The 16,359-nt window shown below is 35.1% G+C and overlaps 1 protein-coding gene across 1 annotated transcript; it reads left to right on the top strand.

The window, feature by feature from the left end:
• The first annotated feature begins 3,911 nt into the window (after nt 1-3,911).
• On the top strand, nt 3,912-14,217 carry LOC136813057 (kinase suppressor of Ras 1-like). The gene is made up of 10 exons (XM_067069576.1): nt 3,912-4,473; nt 5,866-5,905; nt 7,547-7,574; nt 9,362-9,529; nt 10,333-10,421; nt 10,899-11,120; nt 11,720-11,854; nt 12,620-12,749; nt 13,307-13,396; nt 13,980-14,217. Exons 1-10 carry the CDS (start codon nt 3,975-3,977, stop codon nt 14,130-14,132), a joined length of 1,554 nt encoding a protein of 517 aa, XP_066925677.1. The 5' UTR covers nt 3,912-3,974; the 3' UTR covers nt 14,133-14,217.
• The last annotated feature ends 2,142 nt before the right edge of the window (nt 14,218-16,359 follow it).

Below are 16,359 nucleotides of genomic sequence, written 5' to 3'. Positions count from 1 at the left end.
TCAATGAAATATTTGAATAATATGAATAATATCCGAAAAATGTTTCGCAAAAAAATTTAAACCCCCTCTATGCGATTGATATTAGTTTTATAAAAGCTCACTGTTTTAGGTGCCGAACTAAAAAAGAAAACGAAAAGAGAAAATCTTTCGAAATTTTTTAGATTTTTAAAATACCTTTAAAACAAAGCACCTGTCCAGTAAAAACACAAAGTCTTTTCTCGTCACCTACTCGTCTCTGAACTAGTTTGAAACATCTTAAAGACGTCCCAGATACGACGTATTGAATTAGTATTGAAATGCACATTTAAGTCTTTTATTTCTGATCAATTTAATCAAAGCTAATCTAAACCAATGTAACTTTTGCAGAAAGATATCCACTAGCTAAGCTGAACCCTTTCAGTCTCAGAGCTTTGCACTTTTTGAAGAAAAAAAATTCAAAAGTTTCGCACATGCGTCTTGTGTCAGTAAATCATCGGTTAGGAGTAATGGCGCTGCGAAACCAACCTATATTCTTCAAAATTTTATGAGATTCCCGGAAACTTCTTAGTTCCGGAAATATAGCCCGGTAAAGTGGGTCCCAGCAGGTCTCTGGGGCTGAAAGGGTTAAGTGACCTCAACTTTAAAAGAGTTGCCAATACCAACGACAAAAAAAGAGCTACTACCGTCTCACCGTCAAAAACGTACGCCCTTTTAAAACCTCTATTGTTTCTGGATATTTGTTATTCATAATCTAAATCTAAAGAAGTACTAGAGAGTGTTCTTGTTTTTACCATCACCGTATTTCTTCGAATAAACACCCCCTTGAATAAACGCCCCTCCTGAAATAATTCAATAACGCCCGGGGCGTTTTTTTCGAAGTAATATGGTATTCTCCATGGGCTCAACATCCCATAATTACGAAACGGGAGATTTTTTTATAATTTTGTAGAATCGAATAAGTTAATTGATCCGAATTCTTAGAATAAATATGGTTTTTTAAGCTGAGTCTTGAGTTGAGTTTCCAAGAATAATAATTCTGAAAACATTCTTCAATTTATTAATGAAATTTTTCCAAAAAAATTCAAGAGGCTTTATATTGAAAATATTGATAACTAATTTCTTAAAAAAATAATAGCGAATAGTTGAAGAAAATGTGAAAAGAAAATAGTTTTTCTTCGAAAAAAATTCGAGCTAGCTTATGCAAGCAGCTGCATGGGCTTTAAAGACTTCCCAAATAGAAAGACTCGAGTTTTGGATATCATTCAAGTAGAGGCATGACTAAGTGTTTAATATAGCGAGGCTAGGTAGCGATATCAAACATGTAGCCTTCATCCGTTCTAACGGCAACTTTTTACAGGCTAAGCAGTACCAGAGCACTGATCTAGAACCTAAAGGGCTAGATAGGAATCTTCAACCTTTCCAAATTAAGAAAAAGTGAAATTTAGATTCGTGGCACATTTTGGACGATGGATTGAATCTAGAGATTTCTATATTTTCGCGCAGCAAATTTTTCGAAATCTTGCAATAGACTCTACTTTCAGTCCGGTGGTTTTACGTGGGTTTTGGTCCGGGAATTAAATGACATAGCTTCCAAACCGAGAAATTCATCTCTTATCGGGCTATAAGTTCAATGTAACATTGCAATGTGGTCCGCGCAGATCGTCTCTGCTTCCAGATCGGCTCACGGCATATCTGCTTAGCTTTCGAGTTATCCAGTAGAATAGAGTCATGTCACAAACCAGTTAAAGCGAATTCCGATATAAACCCCTTAAATACAGTAACTGATTCTAAACGAATGAATGGGCTCATCTAGAAAAAAATTGAATATTGGGGGTAGAGGATATAACATTTTTGGAAATTTAACCCGGACATTATGACTTTTGACCCCCGGACAACAGATCTAACCCCCAGGGGCAAACATCAGTTGACCCCCCCCGGACATTCATAATCACCCCTAAACAGAGCAGTTTTGTTCCCCAAACAAGGCAAATTTTGAAGATTTTTCACTAAACCCCAGACAAAATATCCAATATATCCTCCACTCCCATGCACAAAAAATTTCTGGAAGAGCCCAATGCATCCTAGCTTTGATGCTGTATATTTTTCTTGTTAGTCTGCTCTCTAACGTAGAGTGCTTTGTGATTTTTACTTTTTTATGTGCTATCTGGCTTGATATTTGGTTACTAGAACTCTTCAATGAAAAAAGAAATCATTATTTGTTCAATGATTTTTTTCATCTTCAATTTCTGTTTCTTGTCTGAAGTGTTTTGTGTTGTGTTGTTTTTTTGCAAGGGTTTGCAAGTTTCGTTCGGAGAAGAAAATTGTTCCGTTTCTTACGAAGAAAAATTTGAGTGCTTCTTTGAAGAATGAAATAAACTCGGTCATGCACGACTGACACAAATTTGTTCAAATTATGGAAATTTCGAGTTGCATGGACTGGTTTATAGGGCATTGTTAACTGAAGGGACAAGAAAACTTCAAGTTCAAGTTAAGGAGACATTCAAGTTATAGTTGGCCGAGTTGAGTTCCACTGAAGATTGAGCTTTGACCCTCTCCTTCTGTTTGTAGACAGTTTTTTTCTTAAATTTATCAAGAAAAATTTTTAGCTATAAAAGTAGAATTATACCTTTTTGTGAAAGTTTATAGTGAAAAACCTGGAGGAGGGTACAAGGTTTACCTGGGTTTACCGGATATATGATGGATGGGTGCCGCCCGATTTTCGATAGTTAGAAAATTTAGGGTCAAAGTTTTCAGATAATAGTCAAAAATTTTGGAAGTTTGGGACCCTTATCCGTTTTCCCCAAAAATTTAAGCCTTTTGAAGGGTTTTTTCCTTTTTTTTTGTAAAATGGCACACTTTAAGGGCGGCGCATTCCCATAACCCCTTGGGAAAAAACTACGTATAATCTGTAGCTTTTGGATTTATGAAAGTATAAATTTCCAGAAAGTTTTGAAAATCTCAGTAGTACTGTTGCTGCACTATATTTCTATAGTTTCATAATAGCGTAAAACTATAAAGTTTAACACCCATCTGATGTGCGAAAAAAAAGAGTTTGAGCTTGTATCGAATATCTACTGAACATCAAAACAAAAAGCCAAAGTGTGTTTCAGAGGTTTAAAGTAACATTGGGCTCTACTTACATTATCTTTGATCTTGCTGCGAAAGGAAGATTCAATTAGAATCATTTTTTTCTGCAAAAAGAGAGCCCTGGTTGAGAATAAATTTTCAAAGACAAAAAAGGTTTTCACGATAATCTTTATTTAGTTTTTCTCTTTACGTAAAATTACGAGTTGCATGTTATATTTTTGGTTTACTTTGGTTTACCTTTTTTGTCCCCATTTGAGCTATTACTGATAATTTTATATGTAAGACAAAGTTACAGACTTTCAAAATGAGAAAAAGAAAAACAGTTTTCCTAGCTTATTCCTTACTTTGCCGAACTTTTGCGAATATACATAAACCCGTTAAGGCGAGACAAATTTAATTCATTGTTCTATGGCAAGACCTTCATAAAATAAATGGGTCGGTCGGTCGGTCGGTCGGTCGGTATAATGAAAATAAAATATAGGTCGGAATTTGAAAATCTGAAAAAATTGTGACGTTTTGAAGCAGTGGACTTTTTCTCTTTATCGAGAATTTAATTTTTTTATTGGTACTTTCGTACCATTTTCATTATAAAATTATAAATTCATCTATGTTCTGAATTGAATTTACACTTTTTCAACTTGTTGTCATTTCTGCAAAATTCCACCCTCCAGCTTTGCAAATTCAATATTGTTATATTTTCGATCTTGGAATAAACAGAGTTGGGCGGGCCCGTAGATAAATTAATTAATTTGGTCTCGCTCAATGAAACAGAAGCATCTTTAAAGTATTTGGCAATTATTGCAGGTGTGAATATAAAATATTATTTTCTCCTTATCTACAGGGCACAAGTAAAATCATAAAGACTATTTCATCCTCGAAAACTGCGACACGTATCTTTGGTCACCATTATGGATAACAAGATGGCGGATAAAACAGTGACAACATGTGCTTCAATGTTATACGCTTTATTTCAAAAACGAAAGCGAAAGTGTTCATGCTTATGTCATACAGCTACAAATAAAAATACAGACGTTGCAGAATTAAATGCTAATAAGTTCTTCCATTGTAAATGTAGTTTAGAGTGTCATACGCCAAAACTTCAGTGTCCGAAATGCGGAAAACCTAAGTATCGGACAGTTGAAAAACGAAAAAAACCGAAAAAGAAAATTATTAAACTACAGATAGAGCATACTGGGAGTAGTTGTAATTTAATGTCACCGAAAAATAAGAAAAGTCTACTTTGTACTTGTGATGTATTTCAACCTCACCTTGCAAAAGGATCTCCGGCGTTCGGCAAAATATTAAATGTCAAACCTGCCGCTCATCTTTATTCACCAAAATCTTCACCGGGAAAATTTTCCCTTCAAGATTTTAAATCATCATCAAAAGGATCGCCTTTTTTACCAGGTATGTTACATTGTATATTTCTTAGCTTGTTATTTCTCGTTCACGTTTTGTTCATTCAATCGTTCATCGGTGGTGACCACTGACCTTTATATAAAAAGGCTTTAGCTTCCATCCTTTTTGCTTGGAAAAATAGATTACGTCATAAAAATGTAGCGCGCGCTCGAAAAAAAGTCGAACACATTTCAACTTTTTTCAACCGTTAAGTCAGATCGCGCCAATGGAGTTGCTTCATTTTTCTTTTGACCAATAGCGTGGAAGCTTTGCTCGAAAAAGTGCGATCAATGCGCGCGCAAGTGGAGACCGGCCTTAACCCTGGAACAAGTTTCTAAATCCTGGCCAAACCAAATCTTGGATCGGAGTTTATCCTCGAATATTAGCGAGTTTATGTATCTGCACTTTCGAGGACGGTAAAGTGACTGAAGCGATTTGGAAGAACCCGCACTTCTGACCCGCAAAATCGAGGATGGTAAAAGTGCTGATTTACCGTCGTCTTCAGCTGGTCAGGATCTAGTCAAATTAGAACCTTACCGTCTCCGTCGCAGAAAAACACACATACATAAACTCGGTACTTTTAATGAAGTAGCGACATTAGATGTTAATTTTTAACACTAAAATGGCTTCTCTGCGGGTACCACTTTCAAAAAAATCCGATCAAAGATGAAGGATATAGCTTGGTGCAAGGTATATAAAGGTCAATATGGTTGACGCAGGATACTTAAGCAATCACCAGACGATTACCTTATTGACATCTGCTGTAACGTCAAATTGATTGTTTCATTCTCTAAATATGTATTCTATACGTCACAGCGTCATCGCGACTTTTTTTTAATGTTTGGAGGAAAAGCCATGGTCGTCTGAGTACAGGCAAAGGTTTTTTGGGCTCTAAACATTCGATTCATTCCATTGACGTTAATTTAAACTTTCGAAGCTCAGTAGTGAAACTTTCGTCAAAACACTCCAAAGGCAGGCTTCTTTTTTCCGGAAGTCGTCAAAGTGTAATTCACCAAGAAACGTAATAGAAAAACTCCGGGTTTTTGGAAAGGTACTCGCTAAAGATAATAACTAGCTTTCACTCAATGTTCATTGAACATTCGTGTAACGTCCATATAACGTTAGATGTGAACGTCGAAACAACGTTGTTTGCCAGCTGGATACTGGATGATTTTGGACTACAGTAAACTTTCGCTTATTCGAGCTTGTTACTAGTCCCCTTCAAGGAGAAAGCGCCTTAAAATAATTCCTACAATTCGAATCTCCCTACAATTCGAACAAATAAGATTTCTCGTTCGAATTCGAATTAGCGAGAGTCCACTGTATATTTTGAAAAGAAAACTTGATCCCTTGAAGAGCCCTTTGTTTAATCATTAATCATTTTTTACTTTAACGTCATAGGAAGCGGTTATTCTCATCCGAAACAACTCACTTTCAACAGGTATGGTCTTTCTTTTACACGCTTTTTTATAAGAATATACTTTATAAGAATGATTGCTAATTATTCCATAGCAAGCTAACGGATTACGCACAAAAATGCCAAACTTTTGCTCGAGTGTGTATTACATGCTTAATTTTGGCATTGGGTCTAAACCTAAGAATACCGTAAGAATATTTTAGGGTAATTTTTCCCTTATAAAAAAAGCATTGTATTCACGATTTTCGTAATCATTTAACGACTTCTAAAACCTGAGGATCGCATCGTTTTTTAAAGGTTTTATTTTTACATAAGTGTTTCCGTTTCATATCAGACACATATTTTCATATCAGGACAGTGTCTTGCTCTTGTTATATTATGCTGATATAAGCAAAAAAATGTTTTTCTTTTCCTCTTTCCAATCCAATTTTGCTCCACATCCGTGTCAATTTAATGTGAAAAAGCTTGAAAATTAAAACTGATGAGTAAGCAAACGATATGACTCTTAAAAACAAAACCTTTAATTTGATCTTTGGTTTTTACCCGATTTTTGTTTCTTTTTTGGCTTATTAAAAAGTTTACTCTTGTCTCCCGAATAGACGGGGGGGTCCGAATAAGCAGGGGGGTAGGAAAATTTTCTAAATTCTGATAAGCGGGGGGGATGGAATAAAAGGGGAGGGGGGGTAATTCGAAGACAGAATTTTTTTAACTGATATCAATTTCAACAACAAAAGTGAAACTTTAACAGATGAACACGTGAAATAAGAACCAATACTAACAAAAAGGAAAATTTTAACAAGTTTAAGGTCTATCTACACTGTAATAAAATATTAAATTATTCGAATTTAATTAGCGGGGGGGGAGGTCTTAATAAGAGCGGGGGGATGGATTTTTTTTCAAAAAAGTATAAAAATCCAATCCTTGGATCGAGTTTAGGATGGTAAAACGGACAAAAAAATTCCCGCGCTTCAATTGGCGGCTATGGTTGAAAAGGTGTACTACGTTCAACCTCACTCAGAAAAGAAGAGTTTGGTACAGGCTACACCAGTCTGATCTAAAGAATGTATTTGACAGGCGTCTATCGCCTTTATTTAGAATTTTTTTCTTTTTGCGTAACAAAATTTCTAACATCTTTTTAAGAATTTTTGCATTAATATGATCAATCTTGCTTTGGCACCAAAACATTTTAACTACTCATGAAGGTTGTCTTCTGCTTCGCCGAAATTTGTTTTCTTTTTTGTAAGAAATTATAATCGGTAGATTCTTTTCGATATTTCAATGTTATTATTACATTGGAAAAACCTTCAGTACATTAAAAATTTCATGCAGAATTTTAGAAGAACTTCTGATATCTGTTATTTGGATAGGGTAATCTGAGAAAAATTTCCAGGGGATGTTTTTTAATTTTTCTAAGGGGGTAAAAGACTGACTTTAGTTCGTCCACCCCTACTTTTAGGTATGAAAATAATTTTTCCTAGGGTATTTTTGCAAATTTCGCCATTTCCCAGGAGGTATCCACACATTTTCAATAATTCTTATTTTTTATGACTTGAAAAGGTTCGTCCACCCCCTGTATGTTTTTTTAATGGAACAGCCCATTCATTCCTAAAATATCTTTGTTTTCACTGTTTTATTCTAATGAAAAACACATTTCTTCATTTTCAGAACACCTTGTGAAAAAGTTGAAAATCGGGTACGTATAACATTAACATGTTTTTCTTTCGTTGTTTTTTTTGACCAAATTTCTTTCTTTTTTGTCACCAAATATTTATTTTAAGCTGTGTCAATGTTAGATTTCCAGACTTTGGCACGCAAGAATTTATCTGTTTTCTTTTTAAGCCATGTGATGGAGAAAATTATGTTTCAGCACACCATACTTTTGTACATACTTCACGTTTTTCTTCATAAAAACATCCAAAATTCTTGACTTGATTTCTTAACTTTTTGGGGTTTTTAAGCTTAAAATGTTCTTAAAAACATGTTCTTATTTTCACCATTCTTTGAGCAATTTTGTCCATTTTTCTAAGAAATTGGGTGTTTTAGAGTCCCCGAATATTCTTAGCTTGTTCTTAACATTTTGGTCATCGAAGCCTTATTCTCTTATATAATTTGTTCTTATAAAAAAACGTGCACTTCACGTTATTAGAGCCCGTTTAATTTGAATATATCCGTAACTCGAGCGTTTTTTTCTGATCTCTTGATAGCGCCTGAAAATCTAGTCTGTATAAACCTTTTTTATTTATGATGTTTCTGGTTCACCGTCTGGTATTATATTATTATATTATATTTTAAAGCAAATTGCATTTCAATATCAGAAGGCAGTGTACGATTTTTTTGTCGATTCAATTATGGCGTGCAATTCGCCGACCCTGTGTGTTACCCTAATGTCCACGTTTTCTTAAAAGAGCAAACTACGATGGCCAAAATATTAAAAACACCTAAAACAAAGCACTAAAATACTCACAAAATGGTGAAAATAAGAACATTTTAAGGACATTTAAGCTTAAAATCAAAAAAAAAGTTAAGAACATCCGAAGTCTTCGAAATCTTCGGATGTTCTTATAAAAAAGGTGAAGATATAATAAGATTTCCAATCGCATCAAAATGTTTTACTAGTTGTATAGAATTTTAAGGGTTTATTTTATATATTGTTATTTTAGTTAGCAAACCTTCCCACTATCTATCTATCTTGGTATCAAACCATGAGAATCTAAACAGATGGTATCCTCTAAAATTTTCTCACTGCTTCTTCCCTAAACTGAGAAACATTACACATTAGTTTTATGTAAAATCCTTTTTATAAACTATTTTTACTCGATTACTGCTAAAAGCACATGATCACTAGGTTGAAGTGCTTACAAATGATAAAATATAGGTTCAAAAATCCAAAGTTTTTGAAGCATTTTTGGATGTTCTTAACTTTTTGAGTTTTAAGCCTAAAAGTGTTCTTAACATGTTCTTATTTTCAAAATTTTTTGAGTATTTTTGTTGAAATTGGCTGTCTTAGAGTCCGCAAAGCCTTAAAATGTTCTTAAAACTTGTTCTTAAAATTTTGGCCATCGATGTTCTTATATAATTTGTTCTTATAAAAAAACGTGTACTAATTTTCAAGAAAAAACCAGAGAAATGTTTAAAATTGTGATACAAAAGAGAATAATCATATCTTTGCCTCCTCAGTATTGAAATTCCCTAAACGGTGACATTATTATCTTATAATGGGTACCTGGGCCCCGTCAACCGAGAATCAGGGGCCAATGGCTCTCTCACTTTTTTGTAGAATAAATTTTTCAAAAGCCTGTTTTCATCCAATTAAAATAACGTTTTATGCTGTTTATAGAAGGAAGGTGCAAAAAGTGAAAAAAGTTTCTTCCCAAAAATTTCGTCCCCTTTTTCTAACAGTTTGCCGGGGCCTATGTATTAAGAAAGGTAGTAAGAGAGAGGAGAATGACTGAAAACGATGCTTTATGTTTTGTGTTACAGCCCAAATCGTTTTACGAGTGGAGTATACCATATACAAATATCGAGTTTGGCGAGAAAGTAGCTGTGAGCCCGAACGGACCTGTACATAGGGGGCGTTGGCATGGTGATGTTATGGTGTATATGCAAGCTAATCACGATGAAAATAAATTAGATGAATTTTTGGATGAGGTAAGGAAGGATTGAGCGACCGTAGTGCAGTGGTAGAGCATCCGGCTACGGTGCGCAAGGTTGTGGGTTCAACCCCCGGCCGGGTCATATCAAAGATTTCCAAAATGGTACTTAGTGCCTCTCTGCTTGATGCTCGGCAATAAAGAGAAGGGTCAAGGGTAAGTGAAGCAATCCTGGGAGAAAGAGTGGCGCCCTCCCCTACATTCGGGTAGATAGCTAACGAAAGCGAAGCCTTCGGGTGGCCTCCGAGCGCAGTCACAGACTTACTTACTTATAGGGAAGGATTAATATACCCCTGGGCCACAGACCATGCTGTAGCCCCGCTCCATAATGAAAAAATTTGGCCAAAATTTCGTCCCTTGTGCAAAAATGACCCTACGATTTCAGCCCTACTGGGAAATTGACTTTTATTTCATCCCGTAAAATTGGAAGAAATTGCGCTTTAAAACCATTTCCACTAGAATCTTTTAATTGGAACAATAGAATTTCCATCCTTATTTCACCCGGCTGTGGAAAAAAGTTCAACTGGGGCTGTGGGGATGTTAAAGAAAATTTTCGCGCCAGTTTTACTATTAGCAACTACTGTGAATTATTATACTTCTTTCTTTTGTTTTGGTTTCTCTATCTTTTCAGTGTGCCAGATTTTTAAATTAGATCCTCACAAAAAGTTACGGCAGCCGGAAAGTATCATTCCAAATGGAACGAAATTAGCTGGGGCCTTCCTGAAAGAGTTAAAGAAAGTCTTCACCCCGGTTTTTACTATTAGCAACTACTGTGACTTATACTTCATTTTTTATGTTTAGGTTTCTCTATTGGGTTTGATTCGACACGAGAATGTCGTACTCTTTATGGGAGCATCCATTGAACCTCCAAATCTTGCTGTCGTTACTAGGTATTAACTTTTAAATATTACAAAAAAGTTAACCGTTAGGAAACCATTAGTAAAAAGTTCATATAGCTGAGAAAAAGTCGCCATTCTCAGATATGATTTAGGCTTCTGCCCTCCCCAGGTGGGGGGGGGGGGGTATGCGTGGCGGTTATGTTTTCATGTTTTTCAAGATAGCAGAAATGCACTGTAAGGGTTGACTTTTGATAATGCACTGTAAGTGCGGAAGTTTCAGCAAATCAAGGGGAAGATATTGCAATTGTTTGCCCGAAAATTATGATTTTTTTGCTCTAAAAGAGTTTTGAGAAAAAAAATTTGAAAACTGTAAAGGTATGAATTTCGCCGATCTTTTGCTGCACTGTAAGGTGCGATCCTAACTCAATGAAATAATTTTGACACTTGCTAAATCGTCTAACATAGAATTTAAATTTCACTGTATCTGTATATTCATTCATTCATTCATTTATTTATTCATTCAATCAGTGTTCGTAAAGGGCATACATTACATCATCATTTACACATCAAACAAACCGCTTTCCATTTCGGATCAAAATTTTCTATCGCCAAACAAATTGCTCAAGGAATGGGCTATCTTCAAGCTAAAGGAATCACTCTCGGCAAATTATGTTCCCGAAATGTCTTCTTGGAAGCCAAAGTCAAAATCGGGATTACGGAATACACAACAACAACACAGCCAACTGTCAAGTATGTAATCCCGATTTTCCGATTTCCTTCATCCGCCTGATTTAGTAAAATTCTCTTATACCTTATCGGGGAAAACTTCGTCGGGGAAAAGTGATGAAATTTTGGCCAAGTGACGAATATTTTTCCCCGATGAAAATTTTCCCCGACGAAGTTTTCCCCGATAAGGTATTGCATTTTTGCCATTTTGAAAAAAGAAAACGGGGATGAAACGTTGAAACAAAAACCTTGGGGTGATGGTTAAGTGGAGACGGTAAGGACAGATTTTTTTATCTTCCAAATTCTCTCTAAGGGTTACACAATCAAAAGGTCGAAATAGTTTCTCTAAGGATCGGTCTTAGGGGGCTCGGTTGGCAAAAAGCCGACATTCCCCTAGTACTCCCCTCCCCCGGTAAAAGAAACTTCGTCTAAAGTGTAACTTTTTAGGAAAGTCACCAAAATTTGCCCAACTTTCCCTGGTATCTCGGTGGGACGTAATAAGATTTACTAAAGACGTTATAGAGTAGAAATAATTTCTGGATGACCGCTACTATTTTTATAATTAGCAGAAATTTGTTTAGGGTATTTTTCTTCCCTGAAATATTCAAATTTCCCTCTTCTAGGTCTGGGTGTGGCTTTTTACCGGACGGCCATCTAGCATACATCAGTCCAGAACTCATGCGAACATTGAAATTATGTGGTATCTATTATCTGACGGACAAACCGGACACGCCAAAAGCTGATGTTTACGCTTATGGGTAAGTTAAAATTAGTATTTTTAAGAAACCCTTGGATATTTTAGTTAATTACTTTTGAAGTAATCACTCACTTTTGTAACCAGGGCAACTTGCACCAATTTCTGACTTGAGTGATGAACTTTATATAATCGTGAGTGTACCTTTTGTAAGCGCTGTTACAATCTTATAAAAGCGAACTGATAAGGGGCTGGATTCGAGTTTGATCATCCTCTTTATTTTCGCCTTTTGTTAACAGACTCCTCTTGATCTCATTGATATCGTGGCCTCTGTGCTCTATGAAAGGCATTCGTAGCCTACCTCAACACGAAGGGTTACTTCAATGGGATTAATTTTCGTGGGGATTAAATTTCGCGGTTAAGCTCATCCGCGCAAAATTTTAAGATTTCGCGGGGAATTAATTTGGCGGATGGTACTACTTTGTGACAATATTTTCACGATTTCGTGCCCTGTCAAATCATGCATATGTTAGTTGTTGAAATGCGCATGTTAGCGCCTCTTTGATACCAGTACACATTCAAAAAGTATTTGTATTGAGTTTTGTTCTGAATAATTTCGTGGATAATAATTTGCATGTTGAGAGGGATTGTTTTTGTTTTTTTCGATTTCCTAAGAAATTTGCATTAGGACTTAATTTTACGGATGACACAAAATCCGAGAAATTTAATTCCCGCGAAAATTTTATCCTATGAAAGTATTTTTTAAGAACAACCCAATAGTTGACGTCAAGAACCTGGGATATATATGTTGTATTTTTTCGTCTCATAGGACACTACTTTACGAGATTTTCTTGGGACGACATCCATACAAAGGACTTGAACCACAAACATTGATATGGAAGGTTTCCAAAGGTCATGTGGCTTCAGTTGATGCTACCGATTTCCCGCTCGTTTTCAAGGTATATTACTTTTTACATGAACATACATTAGTGTGGTGATGAGGTCGACCAACCAAGCCACTTCGACGAAAGCAAAAAAATCTCAAAAAGATGAAAATTCTCCTTAGAAGTGTTGAAATGTTGATGCTTTTGATGATGTTAATGATGACTTTGTTTAAGCTGGGAACACTATTACACCCTTGTCCCATATTCCTGGTTGGAACTTTTTATCTCAGTGGGGATAAAAATTCCTATTGAAATTCCCATGGGGATAGAAATTCTATTGTTCAAAGGTTGAAAAATACAGTAGGAATGGTTTTAGAGTGCAATTTTTGAGCATGGAATATCGAATGGGGATAAAATCAAAGTCAATTCTACAGTGGTATTGAAATTCCAGGGTATTTTCCCATCGGGGGCGAATTTTTTGCCAAATTTTTCAGTGGAGCTGGTATCCCAGTAGGTCTATGACACAGGGGTGTACTATTGATTTTCTTTAGAAAGTTTTTGAAATATTTCTTTATCCAAAACGATTCTACTCCAAATTATCTTTCCAACCTGTATTTACTTCCTTGTTTTAGGGGTTGATTCAATCATGTTGGCAGCAAAGAATCGAGAAGCGACCAGAATTTCAAGAAATTATCAACAACATGAAGAAGATAAACATACCAGTATGTATTTCCCTCAAGATATTTTCCATTTTATGAAAACAAAACCATCACTCAATAACCACCCAATGAGACCATATCCTGGCAAAAATTGTCCTGGTGATAAACTTTAGCTGACATCAAACTCCTATAAGAATAAAACACTTATTCTCGTCCCCACTGGAAAAAACTGTAACAATTGTAACAGTGATCTACTGGAATTTTAATCTTTTACAATTGAATTTCCCTACACACAAATCCTTCGACTTCATTTTGATTTATCACCATAGGCTATTAAATACTCACCAGGAAACTGGACGAACCAAGATGATTTTGATAAGTCTTTGTTCAACTAACCAAAAATCAGGGCACCTACTTAAACAATCTGAATGGACTATTCCAGAAAAAAATTGTTCCCCTTATGTTGAGAGGGATTGTTTTTGTTTTTTTCGATTTCCTAAGAAATTGTTTCCATCCTTTGTGTTTCCATAAAGCCGCAATATGTTCTTTACTTGTTCTTAATATTTTGGCCATCGAAGCCTTATTCTTATAAAGTTTGTTCTTATAAAAACCGTACATTTTATGTTACTTACGTTCTTCTTTTCAGCGATCATTACAAAAGAAGTTGAGTTTATCAGACTCAGGTGCCATTAACAAAGAACAACAAAAACAAATCTTGAACCATCAAAATGCTTTTCGAATTGATGCCACCACGCCCCAACATACCGCCCAATGGCGTAAAACATCAAACCTGAGTTGAAATGGGTAGTTAGCTTTTAATCAATGAAGTACTTTGATCTTCCGAGAGTCATATGACAATATCTAGGCTGTCGCCAAAAAAATCATGTTTGCTTTTGCTTTGTCATTTTCAAATATTGGTATTGTAGATATAATTTGAAAATACGTCTTTTTGGACATAGCCGCCAATTACCGTGCGGGCATTTTTTTGTCCGCTTTATCCCACTAAAACCGTCCCAGTCCTTTTTTCGCACCTATAGACAATTATAGAAAAAGGTGTCAAAAAAGGATTGGATCGAGTTTGGGTTTATAATTACTGACCGCGCGACTACGGTCGAAAAGGTGTATTAAAAGAAAATGGATATAAAATTTTGAATACAAGAAACTCGTTTCAACAACAAACATTACAAGTATAATAGTTAATTGAAAACAGACTGTTTTTAATGTACAGACATATTATGGTAAGATGCTTGACCGACAAGAAACAGCTATGGAAATCTGGATGGCACCACGTGATTGAAAATATTATATTCATGACGTAATGTTTTCTACGGAAATACCCGGTTTTAGCCAGTAGTGGCAAATTTAAACTAGAAAAAAGTTGTATAAGATTTGCCACTGCTGGCAAAAACCGGGGTTTTTCCGTAGAAAATATTACGTCATGAATATTACAAATTATTTCTCCATTGCAGCTTTCGTTAACTTACTTGAGTCTCCTTTTAAATAGATTTATCAAGAATTAAATTTTGTGGATGGCAGTAGAAAAATAACTTTGGCAGGGACTTATTTTGGTGGCTTCCAGGTAAAATTGGTCGTTAACCGGTAATAAGACAGTTTTGTTACTTTTTTCTAAAGAACGCGTCATTTTTATTACTTCAAATGACCACTTATTAAAGTATAAAAACTCCATCTCATCTGCAAAATTTCTGATCGGTATTTTAAAGCTGCTCGTTTATGCTGGTCATTCGACGAGGTAGCAGATACCCTTCAGAAGATCATTTTTAGACCTAAAATGTAATACACGTTTTTTTTTTATAAGAACGTCAAAAATTTTCGAAGCCTTCGGATGTTCTTAGTTTTTTGGATTTGAAGCCTAAAAATGTTCTTAAAATTTTCTTATTTTCATCATTTTTTGAGCATTTTGATGTAATTTCTTAAGAAAATGCCTGTTTTTAAGTCTCCATAGCCTTAGAATGTTCTTAGAATGTTCTTAAATTTTTGGGCCTCGAAGCCTTATGTTCTTATATAGTTTGTTCTTATAAAAAAAAAACCTGTAAATGTCCTTGCTCCCCCAGGATGAAAATATAGAAATGTAGGAATTTCATATCAGGACAGTGTCTGTCTATTGTTATATTATGCTATGATGTAAGCAAAAAAATGTTTTTCTATTCCTCTTTCTGACTAATCTTGCTCCACATTCGTGTCAATCCAATGTGAAAAAGCTTGTGAATTTAAATTGATGAGTAAGCAAACGATATCAGTCTGTTATAAACAAAACCTTTAAACCAAAACCTTCATTCGGGCTTTGCAACTCTTTCTTGAAATAACAAATGCCCCCACAAAGAGTACATGTTTTTTTATAAGAATTGCACTATAAGCATATCTAGGCTCAGATATGGCAAAAATCTAAGCAAATGGCTAAGCATTACCTCGAGCCTACATTCTCCGATTTTGGTTGTTTTTGGTTGAAATTTTATGGATTTTCAGAACTCCCCTAAAATTTTGCTTACAATACAAGCATCCTTCAAGCATTTTTCAGCCTTGCCAATCTCTCGATCTAAGCATCTTCGAGCCATTTTTTGGATTTTTGTATGTTTAAAAAACATCACTTGTCTCGTTTTGAAATTATTGTCATGGTGATTAACTCCCAGCTGATTTTATGTTTACAACTACTTTTCATAAAAAAAATCATTTAATGTCTCAAGGGAAATTGTGTGAATACGAGGCAAGTGATGTTTGTGACATAATTTATGAAAAGGTCTATTACTCATCAAGATAAAAAATAGATTTTGGGCCCGGAAGAAAATATATCTTTTGTCTGCCAAACATAGATCTCATCTCGAGGTTCACCAAGCTATAAAGAAAAATATAATGTAACCTTTGTAAATAGAACATTTCTTAATTTTTAATTTCAATCGTTGTACAATTTACAAGATTTTCGCATCATAATTAATTAGTAGATGCTCATATATATTACTTTGTAAAATTTCTTTGAAGATAGATTCTTATTATATCGAGATCCATCTCAT

Source organism: Clytia hemisphaerica, unplaced genomic scaffold, assembly GCF_902728285.1.
Source record: "Clytia hemisphaerica strain Z4C2 unplaced genomic scaffold, Clytia hemisphaerica genome assembly, whole genome shotgun sequence".
In the NCBI taxonomy this organism is placed as follows: domain Eukaryota; kingdom Metazoa; phylum Cnidaria; class Hydrozoa; order Leptothecata; family Clytiidae; genus Clytia; species Clytia hemisphaerica.
This window is presented reverse-complemented; position numbering and strand designations above follow the sequence as displayed.